Source organism: Buteo buteo, chromosome 3 (assembly GCF_964188355.1).
Source record: "Buteo buteo chromosome 3, bButBut1.hap1.1, whole genome shotgun sequence".
Lineage (NCBI taxonomy): Eukaryota > Metazoa > Chordata > Aves > Accipitriformes > Accipitridae > Buteo > Buteo buteo.
Genome location: NC_134173.1, coordinates 27,143,569 through 27,169,116, shown reverse-complemented (window position 1 = coordinate 27,169,116; position 25,548 = coordinate 27,143,569). Strand labels below are relative to the sequence as shown.

The 25,548-nt window shown below is 42.7% G+C and overlaps 1 protein-coding gene across 2 annotated transcripts in view; it reads right to left on the bottom strand.

Annotated features, from left to right (window-relative positions):
* Positions 1-25,548, bottom strand: part of CABLES1 (Cdk5 and Abl enzyme substrate 1) — a 76,093-nt gene that overhangs the window by 38,135 nt on the left and 12,410 nt on the right. The window contains exons 1-2 of one of the 2 annotated variants that reach the window (XM_075023121.1): positions 24,025-24,044; positions 1,374-1,445 (exon numbers count right to left, since the gene is read on the bottom strand). Coding sequence is in view for 1 of the 2 variants with exons in the window: in XM_075023120.1 (XP_074879221.1) it covers positions 1,374-1,445 (72 nt within the window). In the remaining variant the exon portion in view is untranslated. Of the gene's footprint in view, positions 1-1,373; positions 1,446-24,024; positions 24,045-25,548 lie in introns of those variants that run through there. The other variant, XM_075023120.1, reaches the window with a different exon arrangement.

Sequence of the window (25,548 nt, the reverse complement as noted above, 5' to 3'; positions counted from 1 at the left end):
ATCCTCTGCCGGCACACGGAACCAGCACAGTCCCTCTGTGTTGAGGCTCCCTAACCTATTTTTCCCATCGTCTCCTATGCATAGGCAGAGTTCAGCAGCTTCCCAACCCCAAGAGGTCCTTTTGCTGGACTGAAACCACAGACCACCGGTCCCAAGACACCAGGGACTGCCAGTCCCCATTGCTGTACCCAAACACCATCACACTGCATGGGTAGACCCCAAGGGGGGGACCTCATCACTTTGCCATTTCTGCCTTCCTCCTGTTACTAAAATCCCTGAGATTCCCTCACCCTCTGGTTGCAATTAGCCTTGTTAGCATCTTCATGGGAAAATACCACCAAGAGAGAGGTTCTACCACTAATTCTGCAAATTAGCAAGTAAAAATACAGCCTCACAAACCATACTTTGTTTATATCTTTTGCCAATTATATGTGTTTGAATTATTTAGGAGAACACTTCATAAAATGTTGGTAAGTGTTCAACAGTAAGCTTGGTAAAAATAATCAAACCTTGGTAATAGGCCAGTTGGTACAGCCTCTGCTATTAAGTCTTTGCTTCAAGGTGGGGAGAGACAGCCCATCTGCATGTGGATAAACAAGGCTATACGCTAAACATCAATATAAACCAGATGAATTACAGGTGCCAAGATAAAGAGACATTCAAAATTAAGCTCCTGCCTTGCCAAACAGCTGACCTGGAAGCATATCACACACTGGTCAGATTACTGATCAGCCTGCTTCTGAACTGTTAAGCAGTTGCTCCATTTTCCATCACCCCAGAGGATTGACCAGTGACTAATTACTGCGGTCCCCAGAGAAGCTGTGGCCTCTTGGATGCAGAAATAAAACCACACTGAAGCTGCTGATATAACAAGGATGGGGACACATTTATTAGTGAGGTAGCAGTCACAAACCTACCAGCCAACACAGAAAGACAGTATCACTGGTTACCGAAGTAAGATTGCGTGTGCTCAGAGAACAAATGATAGAATTCCATAAAAAATAAGAATACTAAAAATACTAGCCTTCAAAAGCTTACTTTATTAAACCAGCTGTATTTACTTTTTAAAGGTACTATGTTAGAGGCTAGTCATTCCTGTTAGTGACAACTAAACTACTCTATTAATCAAATCTGGCTTTTTATTTCATGACATTTTATTTAAATACTGCCTTTTTATTTAATAACCTAAAGCCAGGGAACATGTAATTCATGTCACCTACCACCTTGCAGGGTGTGTGAGGTTTCACTTTACCCACTGTGAAGAACATCTTAACATGAACACCCAGCTACTTTCCAACACGTGCAGGGACAGCAAGTCTGTCCATGCATGTGCCTTACAAACAAGTAACCAGAGAGAGAGTAAATAAAGTGACCTCCGCAGTGGGGCATTTTCCTCGATGTCCTCCAGAGTCTCCAGAGAAGATCGCTGGGAGATCAGGCGACGTCTGCAGAGAAAACAGAACACAAAAGATCACCGTGGGTTAGAGGGCATGAGAAAGTCCTCAGAGCTGTATTTTGGTAAAGCTCACAAACTGCAGTTCACTAGCTGAACTGTACCTTTGGATATTAATCAATTTTGTTCTCTTCTGCTTACCTTGCTAAATCAATTTGATCCCAACCAGAAGCAAACTTACTCCATACAAGCTTCTATAGCAAAACAGAAGCTGAAACTTCCCAACAGCTCCTCCTCAGTTTGTGCTTTCAGGTTTTCCTTCCTTCAAGGGTTTAACACCCACCTAACACCAGTCCCACATTTGCTGTGTTATAGCTTGCAATGCTACAAGTACTGCTTTTTGATAAAATAATGCAGGCGTAGATCCACAGAGACTGCCTGTCATTCACACTGCCACCAGGGACACTTCTCTTTGCTCCTTGCCCTTTCTACCAAATAAATGCCACTTGTTTCTCAGTGATGTCCATCTCATCACTCCTGAGAGGACCGACTGAAGAGAGATGAAAGATGATGGAGCTGGCAGCACTGGGCACAAAACAGCAGTTTAAAAGGGAGCTCTGACCATCCCGTCTGAGCAGCACAGATGAGTTTAGTCCTGTTTTAAACCAGTTTTCTACAGCTGAGTCAGATCCCTCATTCACCTTCAGTTTTCTGACTGTTCTAGTGGGCAGGGAAGATGCCCCAGTACAGGCTTGGTTTTAGCAGCAATTGCTGCTGCACAGCCTCCAAACACCCTGACGGCAGCCCAAAATGAGGAGCTGCATCCAGCCCTCCAAAAACCACTCTAAATACAAAAAATAAATGCATAAGATAGAGCCCACCCACAGGCACATAATGAAAAATTAAGCTAGTAATCATCAAAATGACCCTGTTGCAGCAACAGCCAGCGGCATGAAGGTGCCATGTCGTGCCGTAGCACCCAGCTAGCACAAGGAATGTCAGCACCCATCGCTCCTAGGGGCCATTGCTGAGGTGTACAGTACCTTGCCAGTGATTTTATGAGAATGAACTTAAATGACAAAAGTCCTCATAGACTACCACTATTTTTTCCCCAATTACCTTAATACCCTTCCCACCGAGCTGTCTTACTCCCTTACTCTGCTAGCAAAGAGCTTCCAGAATCTCAATGTGTTATGAGCACCACTGTGCTTGGAAGGGTGCTCATTAATTTATTCCTGGGCTGTATGTTCACAATAAATTGTTTTCTCTGATGCCAGTGTAAGCAGTGTCTAATCCTTCTTGCAATTTGCTAGCCCCTCCAGTTGTGCTGCTACAACTGTTCCTGCAGCCGTGCTGTAAATCTGATTACCGAAATGTTTTTCAGTTCAAAATAACCCTGAGGTTCAGTGATTCAGTTTACTACTAGTTCAAACACCAGATTTCTATCACTAACACCCAGACAACACATTTCAGGACAGTTTGAATATGTATGTGGCTTTTCGTGTACTTAGAAAATCATAAAAAAACCCCTCAAACAATTTATAGAGCAACTAAGTGTGAGGTGTAATCCTCTTAGGAAAATATGCAAACCTAAATCCCCTCAGGCTTTGTCTAAACTAGAAATTTAGAAGATCTGGTGCAAGACAGAATACACCTTCAAAATGCTAAGAAAAAACAAAGTCTGCATTTCAGGGTGTGCTGAACTTGCTGCTATACTCAAGGAAGAAGAGATCAAACATCTGTCTCCTGTGCCCATAGGTGCTCCCTCAGCTCCATCCAGTCAGAGGACACAGAGATGCTCTTATAGGGAGAAATTCAGATCAGGAGGAGCTCTGCCTCCATTTTCAGTTACATTGGTCCATAAACAAAAGTTGGAAGTTTCAACTACCAGGACCACTGATGAGGCAGACGATAGCTCCTGCTTTTTAATACCTCTTTATACATCATTAGCTTACTAACACACTTAAATGATGGTACCCTCCCATCTTGTGGTGTTACAACACCAAAAGCATAGTTTGCGTATTGTTACTCAAGGAGAGATAAACAAGAGTACAACCTTGCCAGCTTCTGCGTATTAAATTTGTCAAACTAGTCACACAGTGTTTCCCCTAGATGCCTGTTAGATGCCGTAAGGTGCTTGTACAACACCAGATGCATATTCCAGCCACCACTGCAACCCTCCTCCAAGTCTCTCCTCACCCAAAGTTATGCACCATCCTCAACTTCACTGCCAATGGCTTGGCAGAGATGGGTTTGAAGATTCTACATTTGCATCTGTTATTAAGGCAAATGCATTGGTTGGCAGAAACACAGGTGACTGCATTTCATCAGCTCCAGGGCAGGTTTAAACGCTGGTCATCCAGTTGTCTGCTGACTGTTCAGATTCCTCTGGCTTCCCTTGCTGGTCACAACTTCGTAAACCCAGCACCAGGGATGCTGCCTTCTGGTTTTTGCTTGCTAACCTCAAATGCTACACAGGTAGGATGAGAATTGCTGCTACCCCTCTTGGCACAGAAGAGCTCACACTGATTTTCACCGATAGTGATTTTGCAGTATTTTGGAGATCTGACATGGTAAGTGAGTCTGTACAAAGAAGGGGGGAAGCTCTCTGCTCACCCAAGCTTGGGAGAGGAGCACTGATACCTGAGCTCCCTCTCAACTAGTGTGAACATAAGCACCACTCTGCATAAATTCATCCAGGAAGGAAGGAAGGAAGGAAGGAAGGAAGAAAGCAGATAAACGCCCCCCAAAATAACCAGCAATGAAGAAGCATGAGTCACACAGAAGCCTGCAGTGATATAAAAGGGGGCTGCCCCAGCCTAATCCACTCCCTGTACTGTCATCGGTAGCAGTGAGAGTGAGGATATCCAGTCCAGCACCCAACCCAGCTGAAAACTACCACATCTTTCACCTCTCCCCAAAATCATTAGTTTTAATTGGTTCAGTTCCCTCCCTGCACAATCACAGGAGCACCAGTGAGGCAGATTTGCAGCAACTCTGCTGAAATCCGTTCATACTGCCCAGGAATTGCACCCTCTTTTCACTGAAGAAGCTCAGCTGCAATGAAGTATGTGCAATTATTCCACTTTATCTTAAATCTTTATTTCGAGGCCTAATTAAGATGACCTAAATACCAATATTTTATAAGCTTTCCACAGCTGGATATTATACCAGAAATGCCAGTTAATGAACCTACCTGCTGTGAATCAAGTCACATCCTGTGCCACACACATAGGAAAAAAAACAATTTCAGAAAAGCAAAGCTTTTGAAAGGGTGTTCCAGGGAATACAAGCAAAACCAGTTTTTCATTGTCTTCATTAAAAATTAATTGCCTCAACTGGTGTTTAATATTTAAATTAATTTATAATCTTTCTTTCTTCAGGCAAGCAGTCAGGGCTTGTCTATACAACTTCTAAAAGGGTTATTTCTCAAAAATTGATTAACATGCTATAGCAGCTGGTATATGTAGACACTTGCACTGAAATAACCCAAACTGTTTTATATCACACATCACCGTCATTCTGATATACAGCTGTGTTGACACCTATTTTATAATAAAAAAAAGTCCTATTTCAATAATAATTAGGGGAAAAGCCTTCTGTTGTTAAGGAAGGGTATCTATATGCAGACCAAAACAAAATAGCACTATGTGACTCATACAGGATTCAGGCTTTGGGATAAGTCTTTAGGCAGATGCATTTTGATATAAAATGCTTCAAAACTTGCACAAAGTAAATGTCAGACAGCTAACACACACTACAATACAATTGCCCTTAATAACAAAATTAAAGATGTTTCAGTAAAAATGTTAATTTCTCCTAGTTCATGGAAAACCTTAAAAAAATTCCTCCTAGTTTAACTACCACATCCTAGCTATACCAAACTCACTCCTCTCTCTCCGCACCCTCATGCACACAGAAGAAAGCAGTTTAGCTCTGGAAAGATGACAACCTCCTAGTTCTAACCATCAGCCCCTGTAGGACATTGTCAGTCACAGATTCATGAAACTTACATGTTTTTTTTGTTTTAAAATCATGTAATACCACTTTCCCTTAAACACCTATCTAAAATATTTTTTTCCTGTTTCCTCCCTGTTCCCCGTGCAATTGTTGCATAAGCCCAGAAATAACCAATACCCTACAATCAAACTCCAAGCCCAGTCCAAAGAGACTAAAGATACATTTGATGCCCTGGTATTTTAAACGGCTGTTTTCTAAGATATACATGACCCTGTTTGCATACTGGATTTATCTTTGACCAGCTGTCTGAATCTCAGTAGGAAGTTTCTTAAAACCTAAAATGTTGTCTCCATTTCCCCTCTCTAAAGTCAGATTAATATGTGGCTCAGTTGCAAAAATGGAATAAAATACAAGGACAAAAAAAGAAATAAAATACAAGGACAAGTAAAATAAAGCAGATCTGTGACCAAAACAGCAAACAGCCAGTGAGTAAACTGCAAAAAGATTCACCATAACCAACCCATCGATCAGTGGAAAATTATCTTAGCTGTCAATTGCTGCAAAATACTCAGCTCAATTATGTTAAACATACAAAATCTTAAGCTCCCTAGACAAGAGATGATAAAAAAATGGAGCTGCAATCAGAACACTGGATAAATTCATCCAGGAAGGAAGGAAGCCGATGATAATCCAAGAGATAAGGAAAAATAAATCCATGTGTAATGACTTTCTAGCACAGCTACAAAACCAGGAAGAAAAAGCTGCATTTTAAATATGCCTAATTTTTGTGAAAGTTGTGGGTGTAGATCGCCCCTCCTTCTGTTAAGATTACAAACCTACAATGGCTGAAGCCAGTAGTGTGGGTGCTGTTGGCTCCCAGAACAAAAGCATCCCTCAGGACAAGCTTCTCCACTTTGTCCGGGACAACTGAATCCCTTCAGAGATGCAGTGATGACGGGACACATGAGTGCTAATTATCCGAACATCTGCCGACTGCGTTAGCATTGATGGGAGAACTTGGGAGAGCGAAGACATTTCAGCAGCTGAAGACTGTTGGTAGTTCACACGCCCAGTGGGTCACCCCCTCCCTTCAGGTGGCCAGGGAAAATGAACGTGCACAAACAAGAGCCACGGGGCAGAAACATCAGGGCTATTACCTTCTGGTCACAACTGTGTTCCTAATATTGTGGCTTGGGGGAATCACAAAAGCACAAGACTGCTTGGCACTTGGAAAATGCTGAATTCCTTATTTTCACTGTGCCTTCATCACAAAAGATATGTCCTACGTGCAGGATGACAACCCTAGATATTTACACAAAGGGAGTGGAAAGAAAGTCATTATAAAACTTGCAGCAATGGGGAATGAGATCAGGATACCCGTAAGGATACCTCAGGGCCTGCCTAGAGGTGTAAGTGGAGGGTTTCCCTCTGCCATCCATCCACCCTTCTGAAAGGTGCCAGCTCTGGACTCAAAAGAGGAGCTCTTGCCCAAAAGCCAACCTACTATTGCCCAAAAGCCAACCTAGCCCTTTGCAAACACTCCCTGGGGAGTTACCAAAACACGCTCTGGACGTGCAGCTCCCGTAAGTCAAACCAGGCAGAGCATCACCTTGATCCAACCTCTATGGGAACAGCAACCCTAGGGCTGTTTTTTCATTGTGCTTCATAGTGTTCCCTCCAGCACCGAAATGGCTTGACCAATAAAAGGAAAACAAGGAGAGTATTCAATGAGATCTAAGATCAGCCTTCTAGGTCCTAGAATGGGGGGAAAAAAACCCCAACAAAACTACAAGTAAATACATATTACAAGTAAAGGTATATAGATATAAACACAGTTCTGGCCTATAGTCCACAATCAACCCCGGTTGCTCAGTGTTTTAGTTCCTTCGGCACATGCTGGTCACAAACGTATCTTCCAAGCAGCTCTGAGTTTTGAATAAGGTACATTTACCATTTTCCTCCCTAACTCCTTTGGAGTTAGGATCTGAGTATGAACAGAATTGCGGCTGCCGGCTCTCTCCTGGGCCAGGGGAGCAGGTCATCAGCAGAGAGCTGCCAGACGCCCGCAATGCCCTGTCCCCGGCAGCCCCAGCCCCTTCGTCACCCTGGGGAAACCCAAAAGCCACTTCTCTCCGACTCCTTCGCAGCCTGCTGGCTGAACGCCTCTGCCCAAACTCCCAGGCTAGGCTGCCGTCAGTTAATACACTCTTCTGAAATATTATACAAGACATCAGCTGCGTACGAATCCCCATTCACTTCCTGACCCCTGACTCCATGACCCAGCATGAACCCGGATGAAAGACCGGCTAATGAGTCACCTCTTGCCCTCCCTCTGAAGTTTTTACTGGGATTCCTATGTCCCAGCTCATTTTCTTCCCATCTTTTGCCAATATCACAGGAAGACAAACACAGGAAAAACAAACCCTGAGACTATTAAAAATTATTAAGGGAAACAGAGTTACCAGGAGCTACCCAAACAGATATAAAGCAGTATTTGATTGTGTGCTATCATAATTACACAGCAGAGCCATTCTCTGCAAAGGACATCAAACCCCATTTAGGACTTCCAAGCTGTGAAGCATATTGGCAAGGCTGCCCGCAACGGGAGTTAAAAGCATCTGGTGCATGCTGGAAATGGGTTATTTTGTTAATTCAGCAGCCTAACCCAAACATACAGAGAATATACCAAGAGACCTTCATTTAGCTGTCACCTCTGTGCAGGCAGGATGCAAACATGGTTTAAGACCACTCACTGCCTTCTGCAGTGGGCTGTGAAGGAAAGTCTCTGACGCAGAAATCCTGAGCTAGCAGGACCCCCAACAACCTGCTCTTCTTGGGATACGTATTGCAAGGAGAGAGACCTTCAAACCTTAGGCTAGTGATAATTAGGAGAATAATGCCACGCCAAATGCCTCCTCAGTCTCCATCAACCTTTCGGGGGTAAGGAACATGGGTAGGAAACAAGGGGATGAGGCTATAGCATGAACATGCCTCCATGCCAGACTCCTCCCAAACCGATGTCCCCCCTGCACTGAGTAACCTACCTATATTGCCATCCAACTCCTTCTCCAAGCCTTACCCTCCCACAATACCCAAGGCAGAAGCTTTGAAATACACAGCACTCAAACGGCTGCCTGCTGGCCTGCCTGCACATAACATCTCAGCGTAAAAAATACCTACCTTGCCATCCCAAAGGTAGGATTTTTTTTTGTGTACAGATCATACTCGTGTCAAATACAGAGTATAAAAAGAAAAGAAGTAAGAATGAAGGAAATCAACGTGACAATACTGAAGTATCCCACTGACCTTTCATAGCGTGGCAATGCAACATAATGCTCTGTTCACAAATTATTATGTGGCTTTACACACGTGGTCCTTCAAATGGCCCACAAAATTCTAGCATGGCTCCATCCCAATGTCCCAGAGGGATCATCTGGGTCTGGTTATATCAAATATAAAATCAGGACTACCAGCACTGTGAAGAGACAGGGGACTGAGAAGAGACAGGGACTGAGAAGAGACAGGGACTGAGAAGAGACAGGGACTGAGAAGCAAGCTGTTCACTGACAAAGCATTTGTATAGTGTGAATGTGTATACACACATGTGTGCTGAAAAACAGAAGGTATGGTAGAACTGGGTTTTGGCAGTTTTTTAGCATCTTGCACAATTCAACTTGATATATTAATGATTAGTCTTGCTAGAAGACATGTTTCTGGGAGAAGATGCATTCAAAATTAGGCACTGATATGAAATCTCTAGTGAAGGAAAAAGACAGGGTTGAGTCTAGGGAGAATGGAAGAGCAATCACCGCATGTTGTTGATTCTGGGGGCCCTTTCATTTTCACCTTCCCCAGATGGATTTCCAATTCACCAAAGACGGATCTTGTTTGAAACCTACTATCTTCCTTCTGCAGGCAGCTGCCTCTGCACCCAGTCCTCCTACTGTAGGCTCTACCCAAGCCATAGTGAGGAGCTACAGATGCAATTCAGTAAGATTCATTTAAAGACAGCAGAGCTCTCACAGATCCTGAAGCACTTAAAATCTACATCCTCTATTATCTGTAACCAATGATTTACAGATTCACTGTCTTCACTTTACTGACTCTGCAGCAACGTGATAGCTTTCAGAATGTTTCTGTGCAGTGATTTATTCTGAGTATGCCCAAACACTGCCACAGCTATATTTTTCAGAACAGCCATTACCTCATAACCTAACACATATTATCATGGTAAGACATCAATGGGCACCAGCTTAATTAAAGACACTCAAAACTAGCAAAGGAGCAAGCAACAAGATTAATCATCTGTCCCTATGAAAAAAAGGATTCTTGCCAAAGCAGATACAACAGCACTGTAAAGAACATATAAATTCTCCATCTTTATGTCCTTTTTCTACAGTAAAACCCACACACCATAATAGCTTTTGTCCGACCAACACTAAACTAACAGATTCTTCATGTGTCATTTCTGCATGACAAACTATGCGTTGTAAAATGATGAATATTTAGGTCTGTCCACAAGCAACATTGTTCCTTAAAAGTCACATCCTAAGGATACCTATTCCTAACAAAAGAAATGAAGAAACAACACTTAAACTGAGGAGGCTACTTGAGTAAGCCACACTGCAAGAACAGTTTTTAAAGTATCAAATCCCATAATGTTGTATTTCAGAGCAGCCAAGGTTCTGGAATTAACTAAGAAACTTGCAAGTCGAGGCTATGTGCAGTAGATACTGTAACACATAGAAACACATCTATGCACTACTAAGTCATCTGAAAAAAAAAAAGATTTTAATTGTAGCCTGTATACATAACTATGCAATTAAAACCTCTGCCTTTTCCTGTTTGTTTTCCTTTATTTCATTTGCAGTATTTCTTAGGTTACCTGCAGCCCAACCTCATATCCCTGTCTTGCCTCCAGATGCACATGTGCTATCTGTGAAAACATATTCTGCAATCCCACATCTTAACATTAGACTTAGAAGAGATCTGAGCAGGCACTTAATAAATCTCATTGCTAAAAAAATGTATCCTAGACACTGTGAATTGCCTGGATAAAATTCTTTTGACGGAAAAAAGAAAGTCCCCTGTGTGAGCAGGACATAAAGACCAAAACAAACAAGTGAAAGCTAGCATGAGGCATTTCATGCATGAGATATGAATGCTGGCACAGGTGGTGGCAATCAGAGTGTTTACTGGTGCATAGTTTGGATTTAGTTCTGGGCACATTTGCTACAAACTCCCTCTAGATCAGGCAGTTTTCCCACCATCCTGTTACATACCCAGGAGTCAATACCCTCCTTTCCCTGGCCATGCATTGCTAAAGCCCAAGCCAATTCATATGGTTCTGAGAAGTCAAATACTGGATAGCTTAGATATCCAATACTAGGTATACTTTTGGATATGTGATACCTGTGATAACGCAAGAGAGTCCAGTGCCATAATTTTAAACATTATTACATCCACAGGGATTAATGCCTTCTTGCCTGTTAGTTCACGCACAGTCAGTTTTAATGCCAAAGACATCCAAGTACAAAAAGATGTATTTACTTAAAATATTGCATTTGCTTATGCTTTACTTAGAAAACACATTTGCAATAACAGAGAGATGTTTCAAAAACAGTAGGGTAAAGGAAGGTCCTTACTGTCCAGCAGAACTGCTTTAACATGCCTGCAAGCTGGTGGGCCTGGGGCTCGCAAGAGAGAGCTTCGGTTCTTCCCTGCTCTTCTTGCTAGGGACAGATCCTGGAGCCAACCAGCATGATTGCTCTTGGAAAAGCAAGCTACCTCCTCTTTCCCTTCCTCCCGGCCACTGTGCCTGGGCACGGCATCTTCCTGTTACTGGGCACTGGGTTGATAGGTGGTAGCAGAGGATTAGATCATTTTCTTCTCTCTCCGTTGAGGTCCCTTGCTCAGCATGGCATACCGTAATTGGCACACTCCCAGCCTCAGGCGGCTCTCTCCTGGTACAGATCTCTATTAAAAATTTAAAAGTTTTCAGAAATGAGTTTACTCCATTCAGAACACTAAGTTCATATAATCCACAGGGTGGAAGACTAGCTCTGAACCAAACACGATGGTACGGCTTATCACAGGTACACATACACAGACTAATCATGGTTTAGAGGGTGACAATTAAGAGATCAGATCTCTGCGAGGAACCCTCACTTCTCCCTACTCCCAGTAAGCAAGTATTATGGGGATCCTCATAATACCGGTAACACTTGGTTGTGTAGCTGTATCATTTGCTCACTGTTAAGGTACGGTGGCACAGTAGTGTCCAATATTTAGAGAAGCTTGCCAAGAAGCCTCCCTGCCTGTTTTCACAACAGAGAGCACCCAGCAGTCACCCTAATGAACTTTTCATTGACTTGGCAAATGCAGCCTACATCTGCAGGCTAGGGAACTGCCTTTCCCGGGATCAATACTTCCCCCCCAGAGCATACACCGCAATCGGCAGAGGCCGGAGGCTCAGAAAGCATCTCCCCTACTCTCTACTGCAAACAGCCTCTTCGAAGGGCACCGTCTCCACTCACTCAGGGAACACATGCTGCTCTGCCACCCCAGAAACAGCTGGATGTGAAGACCTGAAAGGGTCCCAAATTTATGGCCTTTTATATTCTTATATTCCCCCCATACTGTCAAAGTGCTGGGTTATCAGTTGTACAGAAATAATGCTTATTTTGGTAATCTGAGCAGTCTCCTACTTAGTAAATTACTTAATTATTAGAGGACTGAATTTTTCTGGGTGCCAACTAGTTGGTTGGCCAGCAAATACCCAGTACTGAATATCAGTTTTCAATCAGTTTGGGGGGGGGAAAATAAAGGTCCGAGAATTTGGACAATGCCCTTAAGAACATGCTTTAACTTTTGGTCAGCCCTGAAGTGGCTAGGCAGTTGGACTAGATCAGTGTTGCAGGTCCCTTCAAATGGAAATATTTTATTCTATTCTATTCTCAAAGCAGATTCATCAACACACCAAAAGTGAGGAAAGCTGCCAGAGCGCTCTGCTAGACTGGGTCTACTGATATTTTATATTATCAGTGCAATAAAAAGCATCTCATAGTGACAAATCTGGCTAACAAAGTGCAATTTAGAGGGCTGCTTTAAGACCAGCATTATTAGAAGGCAGCACAAGACCCAGATTTCACATTTACATACTTGGTAAGCTCCCCCGCCTTGGTTCACCCATGTCAGTGCTGTGTTCACTACCTCCACGCACAGCCATGCTGTGCCAGAAGAAGCAGAGGCAGCAGCTCAGGCAGATGCAAAAGAAGGCAGCCCTCTTAAAAGCACACTGATTGCTGTACCAAATAACTCCAGCGATGGTTCCTGACATGTTCAGTCTCCCCCCAGCACACCCAAAAGATATGTTGCATTCATATTATGCAGTGAAGAAGGGAAGAGGTTGGCTGACCTACCCCTAATGTCACAGTGACCCACTTCAAATGTCTCTTGAGCTCTTGACCTCATCTAATCTACAGTGCATATAAGGAAACAAATAGATAAAGCAATCATTAATAATATAGTTGCAATCCATCTTCTAGTAGAGATGCTTAATTGAGAACAGGTTCACACCCTAACCTTATGGGAACTCTGGAGGATCTGAGTGACCCAGTTCTTCCCATCAGAAATTGTTAACTCAAATGTTAAGTTGCTTATGGTGAGTTAATATACCCTGTACATTACTTCAGATGGGGGCCTATACACATAGTAGGTGGGGGCAAAAAGTCTAAAAATGACAGTAAAGTCCCAGGAGGGGCAGTCTGTTAGCAGATCTCCCTCCTCTGCTTCTGAAGCTCAGCAGAGGCAGGGATGGCTTCCGCAGTCCCGCATTTGATGATGGATCTCTCCCTTGTCAAAATGGATTGCCATAGGCTTTACTAACAAAGCATTTAGAAGGGTGTAACTCAACATTTCCAAATCTTCCCAGCAGTCAAAGCTGGCTGCCTGAGGTGCCTGTCTCCACAGGTCTGGGAAGCACAGGAGCAAATCACAGTGCCAGACCTGAAAAACACCTGGCACAGAAACCTGAGTTGATACAGTGGTCGGTCCTCTCAAAGCTGAGGTGCCGTACCCTGACTTAGTCTTAATGATTTCCAGGGCCTGGCAGGAGTAGTGTTGTGGTTACAACTGTAGCTATGCCAAGTACAACCTTAGGCAAATGCCATCCGTTACTACAGATGCAAAAAATTATTTAGCTCTTCTTTAGCCGAGACTCTTTTTTTTGGCATTTTTTTCTTTTTGGTGTTTCATTTGTTTATATACATGCACTTTTTAGATGGTTTTCATTAGAAAAAACACTAAGCCAGTGCAGAAATGGATATATTTGATATTTAAGGCTTTGCCTATCTGCCTGGAACAAATCAATCACATTACCATTTCCCTAGGGTGAGCAGGCGTAAGGATATGTGGATGCAAGTTAACAAAGATTTTTGTTTTTCTGTCTTTCCCTTCCTTTCTTTTCTCAAAATTGCTGTACTTCCATTGGTACCCTTTAGAGACAAGAGGCTCAAGACTTTTTCCAGAGTTGTGCTACCGCCTAGCCCTCCATCAGTCGGGGGATTTTTCTTGATAACATAAAACAAGGCACTTTGTCATCTGACTCAGTGGCAATTTTAAAGTTCTGCAATGAATTGTAATGAACTTGCAGCTTGTTAGCAATGAATTAAGTTGATGAAAGGTTACAAGGAACCAAGGACAATTTTTACAGAGCATCTCCAGGCAGTTTTTCCAGGCCATCAGCTCTCTTTTGCTAACCAACGAGCACATCTTGCACTCTTTAGAAAGTCAACCGCCTGTTTCCCCATAAAAAAACCCAAAGTATTGCCTAATGAAACACACAAAGAGTCCTTCTCATGCTAAGGGAACACATTTCAAGATTCTGCTCACATGTTTTACTTGGGCATGCTTTGATGTAATAGCATGGGAGAGAAATTTTGAAGGATTTACAGATTAATCAGCCAGAGCAAGGATGTGGGTTAGGACTGCTAGAAGCACAGTCCTCTGGGATAAGCTCAACTTACTGCAGATGAAATGAAATACGCTTTGGGAATGCAAATGAATTAGGATGTCACAAAAACTAATTCAATTTGGACCAGCAGGGTTTTAAATTTGGTTAGTTACCTACAAGATCTTTATTTAACTGTAAACCTGGCACAATACCTACTATGATCACCACTTTGGACTTCATTTACTGCTATTTTAAAAATTAGGCTTGATAACGTAATTCTAACAGTTTTTCAGGTCACATTTATATTATATATATATATGTATATTTCTATGAACTTGCACACTTACACGTGCTCTTTAACAGATTTGCAGAACAGCGGGATCTTTCATACACATAAAAAAAGGGTAAGATCTTCATTCATATCACCAGTGTGGAAGAGATAAGTGGAACAAGATGGCTAATTAGTCATTCTCCATTTCAATCCTCAATAACCACAAAGAGAGTTTGTTTTTTTACTGCAGGCATCGTCTTACATCAAACAATTTGTAGATAAGAAAAAGAAGTTCTCTTCCTGAAGGCACATAAGCAAGTATTTTGATATAAAAGATGAAACAGCATTAGAAATTAACCGTAACACTTCTTCCCTTCCCTAGCCACTTGAGCATGTCCATCAGGATGCATTGCTAATATATAACTATATAATCCAGACTGACAAATTTTGCACAGGCTGCTGTTTTGGTACTACAGAGCACAAGCCATTAATAGCCGACTGCCTCATTCAAATGAAACAACACAATTATCAGCTGTAACTTACACAATTAATACTACTGCTGCCAGCATTTTCAGCAGAGATTTGGTTCTTTTATAGCTCATTTCAAGTCTTTAGGGGATGTGTTATTAGTACATCTGTCCTGCTGTAAACATAATTATCATGCAAAATTCCATTTATCATGCTGATCAGGAAGCACTTTCTATCAGCCTTTCAGCTTGGGAACACTGATAAACAGGCAAGGGAATTTGATTGCCCTGGCTAGCCGGGGCTGTGCTCACTGCCAGGAGCATTTCTATTGCTTTCCAGCTGAGCCCATGGCAATTTTCTGAATAGGCACGAGGCTCGTGCTGACCTACGAGCTTGGCATACATCGTATTTGAGCTTGGGGTACACCGTATTTGACACTGCTTGTTTTCACAGTTGATTTTATGTTCTCCCTCAATTCTCTGCTCCTCCCTCCTCTCCAACACTGAGCAAATGCCTTGTAAGTATCCAGGCTAATGGAGCTGCCGCAGAGGGAGCAGGCGGCAACCGGATTCAGCATGATCATGACCCTTTATCGGTACCATCAATCATGTCCATGTCATAGACAACAGGCAACACCTACTTCAGTGCAGCATCACTTTTAATATACAAAAATGGCCTTGGGCCAGGTGTAAACAGACATTAGTTAAACAGATGTCAACCCACACTATACTGAATTTTGTCTAAGATGGGTATGAGGTTTTAAAAAGTGAACACTGTTAAAACTTATCAAACTCTGGTACCTTACATGCAGAATAGCCCACAGCTGGACACTTAATGTGCAAAGAAACTGTCCTTGTGAACAGTTTCACCTTGAAAGACCCACGGAACATCCTGACACCAAAATAAGGTTAAATGAAGTAAAGGTCAGCCCCCGTGTAGACCTCCTGCAAACTTTGGCTTCGTAATTGGTTTAAACCAGACTCATTTATGCTAATAAACTTACACTCTGACCAAAAGGCACCGTGTTGCTTCAGCCACCGACCCACCCCCTGCATCATGCCAGCAGAAGGGCTCCTGCAGCCGGCCAAGTAAGGGAATTGATCCTGCCAACAAGCACACAAGTGAAAAAACCCGATTAGGGATCAGCTCTCCCTGGGTTTTGTGAGAGAGGAAAGACCTGCTGACCTCCATGGGATCAGCCCAAAACAATCCTCAAATCACAGCAACAGACTTGCTGTTCCTGCATCCCTGGCAGCGGCTCCCATAGCTCCCATCTGTCCCCAAGCCTTTCTCCACCGCAGCTACAGGTCTCACCTTCAACTCAGCCAGAAAGCGGAGCTCTGAAACAGTCACAGGGAACAGGTTTAGGCTGGACTCCTTCAAGCTCAACAGATAGAGGCACCAAATAGGCCTGTGGCCACTACTGACCAGATTCAGCCTTTAGGTACCTGATAGCACAGCTCCAGCACAGTTGATGCTTTTCTGCTTGATGCAAAGGAAAGCAAGCAACACAATGGCAGCAAAATGAGAACCTAATCATTTTTTTTTATGGGTTCAAACATTCTTTTTTTTTCCTGGTGTTTAAAAATTGCCTGGCAGGATGTAAGGGACTCATAGAATACACCATGGTTGATGGAATCATGCTGCTGCAGTGAAGGAAGGAGGAGGAGATCAATTCTCGTTGATCTCAGAAAGCAAGTGTCGTTTCAAAGAGAAAGTATTTTACTGCTGATAAATGTGTGATGAAGTGTATGAAATATTTTTTTAAATGTGGCAGAAATTCATAAATCTAAACCAAGACTGCTATTGCAGGCTGACATTAGCACATGCAGAACAACTGCATGTCCACAGAAACTACTAAATTCACTATGTTAATACATTGACCCATTATGGATTGTATTTTAGGCAACTTATTCCCAGATCATTCTGATGTTTCATTTAATTTTGTTAAGACAGGGTGGCTGTGAGAAATGAGCTAGCACAGTGGTTCAATCAATTATTCTCTTTAAATTCAAGAACCGTGCATATCCAGACTGCTTAATTTCTCCTATACATCTGCATTTGCACTTCTTTCTTCTCTGAAGAGCTTTCAAAAGCTCAAGTTTTAATCAGAGGACTATTTTTGATCCTAATTTTCCAAGCTGCAGTAAAGCTGCTTCATGACCTAATCTGATGGCAAATGCACCATCATTACACAGTGGTTTCAAGCCAGTTGTACAATAACTAGTCATAATGTTTCTTATTTTTAATCACTGATATACCAGGTGCCTTGTGTCCAATTAGAGCTATCTGTCTGCAAACACCACTTTAACTGAGGTCAGCAAATGACTTGTTGAAGCAAGTGCTGCTTGGTGTGAATAAAATACATTGCAGAACAGCATCTGAACATCAACCCCCTCAGCCATACCTCAGCGCATCAACGCTGCAAGCAAATGCAGACCTGCTTCCCCTTACACCAAGCTCAGACTTTCACTAACAGAAATGAGCGGGCCAAAGGGACATGCTTAGGTTCGTAACAGCAAAAATAATGGACAACACAGCTCTAGGGGCAAAATCTTCAGGCTAAAAATGCCAAGCAGCTCTAGCAATCAGGAACACAGGCTACAACACTGGAGGGCAGAGGCTCCTGCTAGTCGCCAGGTGCAGGGTTTTGACTCGGTTACCCCCTGACACTTCTGTTTTCATTTTAGCCACTCTTCTCAGCAAAATCAAAAAATCTCAGATTTTGTGGGGAACACCGCATTTTGATTTGCCTGAAGCCAATGTTTCACTTTGAAATTATTTTTTTTCTTATTTTATATATATATACACACATATATATTAATCTGCATACATGATATAAAAGACTCATACTCAGAAAAAAAAATGCTTCCCACTGCTTGAACATGCCACCTTTCTGAAGAATTTTGCTTCCTGAAAAAAAGCTCAGAGTTTCCTCTGGTTTGGCTTAACAGCATTACAGGTTGTGTTTCCAGGCAGACGGAAAAAATCTCGTTTACCCACAGCTTCCCCCCTCTTCTCCACATTTAACAGTTTACTGTTGTGACCACAAGAAAGATGGCAACCGCAGCTAAAACTTTAATCCCCCCTCCAAAGGTGTAATCTTTATATAGTGAATATAATGAGCTTTCTCAGTGACATACTGCAACAATGTTTAACAGGATTGCATAAGCAAAGTTATATTTAAATCCAGTGAAAATGCAACCCGATTCTCCCAGAGGCTGCTCTAGCGATAATTAATGACAGATTTCATTAATATTCACTTATCCAATTTTTTTTGCCTGTAGGCTTGTGCCCCACTAACACAAGGACAGCGGAGAAGAAATCTTCTCTATTAAAGAAGCTCTGTTAGGTGTTACAGATAACATACGAAGTGTGGCCATGCTGTTCTCTATCCTCTATTATCCCTCAATTTTATTTTCTAGAAGCTTTTTCAGGAGCTACTTCCAGGCTGTAACCACAAGAGGAGCAGGAGGTATTCTACCACTGCTGTCAGGCCAGCCAGCAGAGGACAGAAAAAAAAAAAAATTTTCAAAGTATTTTGCAAAGTGGTCCAAACACTTAGAGGTGGTGAGGTTTCCCTCCTCCCGCCCATCTGGCCACAGTGTGATGCTGTACCAAAGCATCACTAAAACAACATATTTATCCTGTATTACCGTGTATTTCCTGAGCTGTCCTACCTTTCTCATAGGGAGTCACTTTGAATTTAGTTCTCCCGGTTATTTGCCGCAAGCATTGGCAAAAAGAGTGAGGAGACCAACCTGACGGTCGTTTGAACAACCTGCTTAATGTCATTTGTAGGCAAACAGCGTGCACATCGCTTCACACACCCCAAAACCGCAAGTTTTCATGCTAAAAGATGGTAATTTTCTGAGCAACTCACAGCACCGACTCTCTGAAACAGGGAACGCCAAATTATCTGTCCTATTCTTAAACGAGAACAGTCAAGAAACACTTTTTTACAAGACAACTGCAGTTGCCCAAGGCAACGCAAAGGCTGACACCCCAGCAGACTGCCTCTTCAGCGCAAGCCTCAGGAACGCTGCTTCTAGCTCTGGACTTAACACCAACGTCAGAAAAATGACGTGAAGTCACAACCCCCAACCAGTGTCCCGATCCACATCTCACTACAAAACAAGTCTTGAGCCCAAATCTCCACAGCACTTTGAGATCCTCCCAGCAATGGGGGAGGGACGGGGAAGTGAAGAGGAAAGTGGGAGGAAGAAGGAAACGGCTGCTTTCCCTTCCCAGTATTTCCTTTGAAAGCTTTGCTCTCCCCTTTACACACAGAGTAAAAAACAGGAGCTACTTTTTTTCCTCTGTCCTGGAAAAAAGATGGACAAAAAAGCCTTACCCTCCTTTACTCTTGCAAATATCCCACTCCATCCCTGCCAGGTTTGCTGGGGAGCTGGAGCACCGAAGCAGCAGCTTTCACTGGGCAAGTACTGTGCAGAGATGACTTTCAGTCTGAGCATTTCTTATTTTTAATGCCCATTTGAAGCCCAGTGAACTACTCCAGAGCATAACTAAATGCCCATTAATCTTTCCACAGAATCAAGCCTTTAATTTTAAAAATATTTATCTTGATCTCTGGAAGTCACTCATTCTAACCTCTGACTGCACAGGCAAATTATTTGACTGACAATACGTACATAAAAAAATCACAAACTGAAAGAAAACTCAGTAACACCAACCTCCCAAGCTACTACAGCCACTAAACCCATCCAGTTCCATAGGGACTGGGGAGCTGGCCATGGCATTGCACAACTTCATGAATATTCAGAAGGAGACGTGATGTTATTTCGATTCACAGACTACAACAATCGGAGAGAAATTCTTAAAAATAAGGATCACAAATACAAGGGGCAGCTCTGTGTCCCATCCCAACATTATGCGCTGTGACAATTTTGCAGTGCCACTTCTTGTTTTCCAAGGAACTTTTGCTATTGCCAGTAATTCTGTTATTGTCAAAAATCATTAAGTCATCCAGACCCAGGTATTTTAATTAGACACTTCATGGCTGGCTTCATACCCCAAAGACAGGATTACGGGAAGCAGCCAGCCCCGCAGCCACTGTATCCCAAGCAAGTGGCTGCTGTTGGGACTAGTTTCAGCAAGAGCCCACAATGAGCTACTCGCAGGCACCGCCCCTGCTGTGATCATAAAACACCATTACGAAACCTGTACTAGTGCAAAACAGGTAATTTTGAAAAAGGATTTGAACATCTCAGTCCAGCAGGAGATGACACCCCGTCTCGTGACAGGTTAACAACCTGTCGGGGATTTAACACGCCCCAGAGCAGCTGGCTGGTTTTGCTGACACAGGCAACGGTGCCACCAGGTCATGTCCACAGGCAAAAGGCATTTTTGAAACAGGAGGCAATTGCCTTGCAGAAAAAAAAAAAGTAATAATAAAAAAATAAAATCAGAAGTCCCTCCTGACTGAGTTCAGTATCAAAAATTTCTGGGAGAAGAGGACAAAGGGGATCCCTGTATCCAGACCCTTCCCACAAATACCACTGGAGGGGTGAGGATGCGACAACGAAGTTCAACGGTCAGAAGGATGCATGGTTCCCCTTCCATTTCTCTACACCTCCTCCTGTAAACTCAGGAACCACATTGCTGCTTGTCAGGGCGTGTTGGCTTGTTTTCCAATTTCACATCCACCTTACCCTGGCTCCTGTTAGAGGAGATGTCAGGGCCGAGGCAATTCACCAGATAGCCCTATGCCGCGGGACGCTTCGGTACCAGGGTGCCTGAGCTGCCCCAACCCATCCATGCTGTACCCACACCTGCCTCCGCAGCTGCATCTTCCCATGACCAGCAGTGCCAAGGCAGACACTAAAAGCAACGTCAGGACAGGGACAGTTGTTACCACTTCCATGGTGGTATTCAGCATTTTTTGGAGAGCCTTATCTCCATGAAAAAATACATGCAAGGACTCTACACGTGCATACGGTGACTCCAGTATTCATTGTTGATTCTCTGAAAGCAGAAGGCACGAGAGACCTGTGACTCTGTATTATCCATTTAAACAACGAATACAAAGCTAAAACATTAAAAATTTATGAATTTCTGTGAATCCTTAAAGAGTCTTATTTTTGCCTGCTGGTATGTAGGTGGAGAGGAGACATGGGACCCTTTATCAGATCATGTGATTTAGAAATGTTGCTAGTGCTTCCAACCACCATGAAAAAACATACTGAAAATCTTAAAAACAGCTACTAAAAAATCTTAAAAACTGCTGCGCCGTGGTTCACACTATCGGTTGTTTGTTCCTCCATTTCCCCAAGCCAGGAGTGTGATGTGCGTGCATATGCTACCTTTCAAACACAATTACTGAGTTCTGCTGAAGGCACTCGCGTATGCAGAAAGAAAAGAAAAAAGTTTGAGTCCCTGAAAACAGATGCAATGGATCTGGCTCTCCTACTCCATTCAATCTAAAAAGCTACATATTTCTGAAAGCTGAAAAACCTAAACCTGAAAAACCTTATGAAAGCAGAGTCAGACCTGTGTGCTAGCTTAAACCAGCAGCTATTTCAGTTTAAGGTGACACTTTGGGTTGTGAAATAAAATCTTGGAATTGTGAGCATATTTGCTTCAGCCAGCCTCTGCTTTGGGGACAGTAATCTCTTGAATTATTACCCCAAATCACCCAGAGGCACCTCCAGGCAGAAAAGTCTTTGCTCTATAAGCAGCATCAGACAGACAACAAAAAAACTTAAACAGAAAACCAGCTGGTGAAAATTTTGACAGCAGCTCATCATGTCTCCTTAGAAGACTAGGCATTTAAAGGAGAATATAAAGCGTGAAATGCCTTGAAAAAAATCGCACTTTGCCACTACTTTGGATAAAAATCAGTTTTTGTCACAGACTTCACTGATTTAGTGTCCAGTATTCTCCCAGGTTGCAATAAGTTATATTCACCTTTTAATATTCCAAGAACTAACTGCACACATTCATTTACAGAAACATCTCAAAGGTGATGACTGAAAGCCCATTTTCTCCAAGATTTTAAAATATACCAGACTACTAACTGGAAAAAAGTCAGTTATACCAATAATTTGATCTGATCCTGCAAAAGCTCATGCACTTCAATATTCTTAACAAAGGTACTAACTGCATGACTAATGATGCACTTCTGCAGAAACCTCAGCTGATGGGGCTCGTGCTCAAATGAAACTACAAAAATGCTCATTTTGACTGTGTTAGGCAATGACTTGATAGGCCAAAGGCAGCGAGTTACCTGGGAGAGTTAAGACTGACCATATCTGCAAGTGTTTGCAGGATCAGGCTCTATTTTTATACAGCCCTTTATCAATGACAAAAGCTAATTTAGAAATACTTGTTTTAAACTAATCGCCTCTTTCAAAAGATGCAACTTAATGTAATGCAAGGAAGACTTACTTCAGAACAGCCTTGGGGAGTTGTGAAAACACACAAAAAACTATCTTTTAAAAGGATTAAGATATTTAGATGGCATAGACATTAAATGCAAACCTAACAAGTCTGATACAGATTTTAAATTATTATCATGTGAAATGGCTAACCTTATAATATTACACATCTTAGATCATCTGACTTGTGTGTCTGTCTGCATATTCAGCATCACAGCCCCAAGCTGAAAAAACACAGAGAAGAAAGAGATTCTTGTTTCCTGGTAAAGCTTCTTGTATTAAAGAACTGAAAGCAGGGCAAAAGGCCCATTCAAAAATGTGTCACAAAACACTTCAGCGCAGACCTAGGAGCTTTGTTGTGAGAGGGGAAAGAAAAAAAAAAAAGGATTTTGAACAATATTGCCTAATGGGATTATGTATACACAACAGTTTCCCATTTACAATACCCTACCACTGAACACAAGCTCAAGTTTTACCTGTGCCAGTAACCAGTTACATCATTTTACGACAGATATTAAGCAAGCAGGGTATAGACCACAAAGCTGCTGCCAAAATACTTAATCTTCCAAGGAGGATATCAGACAGGCAAATAAAGAAACAATATTCCTCCCCAAAACAATACATTTTATTATCTGTAAATACACATCTCTTCCGTTTGGCTTTAACTAGGAGCTCAGGAAGCATACACTTTTGTAGCACATTTTTGGTACCTTAAAGCTTTCAAATTATAATAAAGTAGTATCTGGGTAAGTAATACACAGAAAATAGTATCCTGATGACAATACTACAACCTATGAAGACAAACTGTTTAGCATCCTTTTGAACTTGCTTGCATACAAAAATTTCTCCGTATTTGTATTAGCCAGAAGGGGTACAGAGAAAGCGGCCCTAGGACTGACTATTTCCCCTTGCCAATTCTTCCCCTTGTTTTTTTACACCTGAACTAATTTTGCATCTAATCACAACAAGCATACCATGCTTTGAAAGTTTTTAAGAAAAAAAAATTGAAAACCAAATTTGGAAATAGAACCGCTGCAGTTCTAGACAGGAAAAAACCCTGTGTTTTAGCAACTGGAAAAACTTATCCCTGCACCTCATAAAGAATAAATACAGCTATCAATACAGAATAAACATCCTTGCTTGTACTAATAAGGACAAATATAATGTGGACATACAGCTATTGTTTGAAGTAAAGCACATCTAAAGCCTTCACAGTGACAGCCCCAGCCACCTCACCATGCTCCAACAGGCACTACACAGCCTTGCAGACTGCAAGAACAATGCCAGCAAGAAATGGGATGGTCAAGTAATCTGTGTGTCCATGGTGAAGCTTTCCAGAGCAAGAAGGTGTAAGGAGGCGGCGGCTGCAGGGAAGGGAGCGGACCAGGGGTTTGCAGCGGATGCTCAGGTTCTCCTCCCACAGCCAATGCTCAGGTTCTCCCACAGGCACTGTCGCGGGGCAGCCAGCAGCGCTCCCAGCAGTGGTAATTGGGATACTCGATCCCAACAGTGGGAAACCATGTGTACAAGTTCAACAAGTAAAATTAGGGATGCAAAGGCTAATGGAGCAGCATTCGGTTACCTGTGACAGAGCGATAAGAACTGGGAAGATTTCCTCTCTTCGGCAGGATCTGCTAACCACTATTTGGAAAACAGGAGCATATAAGGCTTATTATTTTTCCTTTAGAAGCAGCAGCACCTTATGAAGAAGCCATCCAGTGAAGGAACCAAAAATGCACTTCTGCTGTCATCTCTCCGACTGCCCTAGCATCTGCAGCATTTTCCCTCCTCCCCGCAAGTCTCTGCAGAAGAAGAAGTTTGAATTAAGTGCTGCTATACAAGGGCCACTGCCCCCAGAGCAGCAGGAAAAAACCCAAATTATACAAAACTTGCGCTGTTTTGGTTCTGTCATCCTTTGCCTCCTCAGACCTGAACAATAATGAGCTTGTCTAACATGGAAGGGAGAGGGGAATGTCTTTGTGCTTGGATGGGTCAGAGCAGATACATGCATAGATGTGTTTGCCAAATGCTGCCTGCATCTGGCTGGGAAAGGGGAGAAGGACAAACGTGCACGTGAGGAGCTGCAGATGGCAGGGCCAGAGGAGGAGCACAACCCTCGACCTCTGTGCAAAACCCTGGTGTCGTTCCCCCTTGCAAATCTCAGGTGGGACCCCACACGGAGGCTCATTTGGTAGCTACTTACATAGGAGTCACAGGCAAAATTTTGCCTTATTGCTTCCACTGAAAGTGAAATTAGCTATGCTTTGTGTAAGAGTGGTTTTTTTTTCTTTCTTTTAATTAAAGAAATGAACCCTCCTCCCTAGACCTCACGAACAGAAACCACTACTTCCTCAGCCGCTGCATGTTTGCATCTAAAAACAGCATGGGGCAAGGGTAAAACAGTGCTGGGTATGACATTAGACCTCTGTGTTGATCAAGCTCACAAACTGCCATCAACATGTGATACAGAATTTTGAAACTTTGGTTTTCCTGTTCCACCTTTTGCACTAAACAGATGGGAAAGATGTCTGTTAATGTGAATAACGGTAATAAAAAAAAATCCATTTTCACAGAATCTACCACATTACGAAATGAAGATCTAGAAAGCCACAACTGACCAGTAAAAAGAAAACAGATGCCCAGTGCTCTGATTCAACAAGCAAAAAAAATATGTTTTCCCTACAAAATCTTTTTAAAACCCCCAGTGGAAAGAGGGAAGTCAGTAATTTCCAATGGAAGTTACTAGGGAAAAGGCATCTGAATTCACAGGGTCAAACAAACAGTGTATTAACCCAAGTGGAAGGAAGGGTGTGAGAAATTTAAATTAGCTCAATATGAATCCTTTTGTCCCAGAACAGGGAAGCAAAACTCTACAGGAGTATCTCCACCGTGTTTGACTTCGGCTCAGAAGCACGCTTTTGAAGCGAGCCTCCCGACTATGCCCACTTACGACATCCTCTTCTTTGCAACATGGAGCAGCCCCAGAGCACGAAGGCTTCCCCTCCGACGGCGAGAAGCCAGGTGACACACTGCAGGAGCACAGTGCCTGTCCTCTAGCTACTGCTGGGTGTCCCGTGCACAGGTCCGGGCTAGAGCTGGTCTGAAC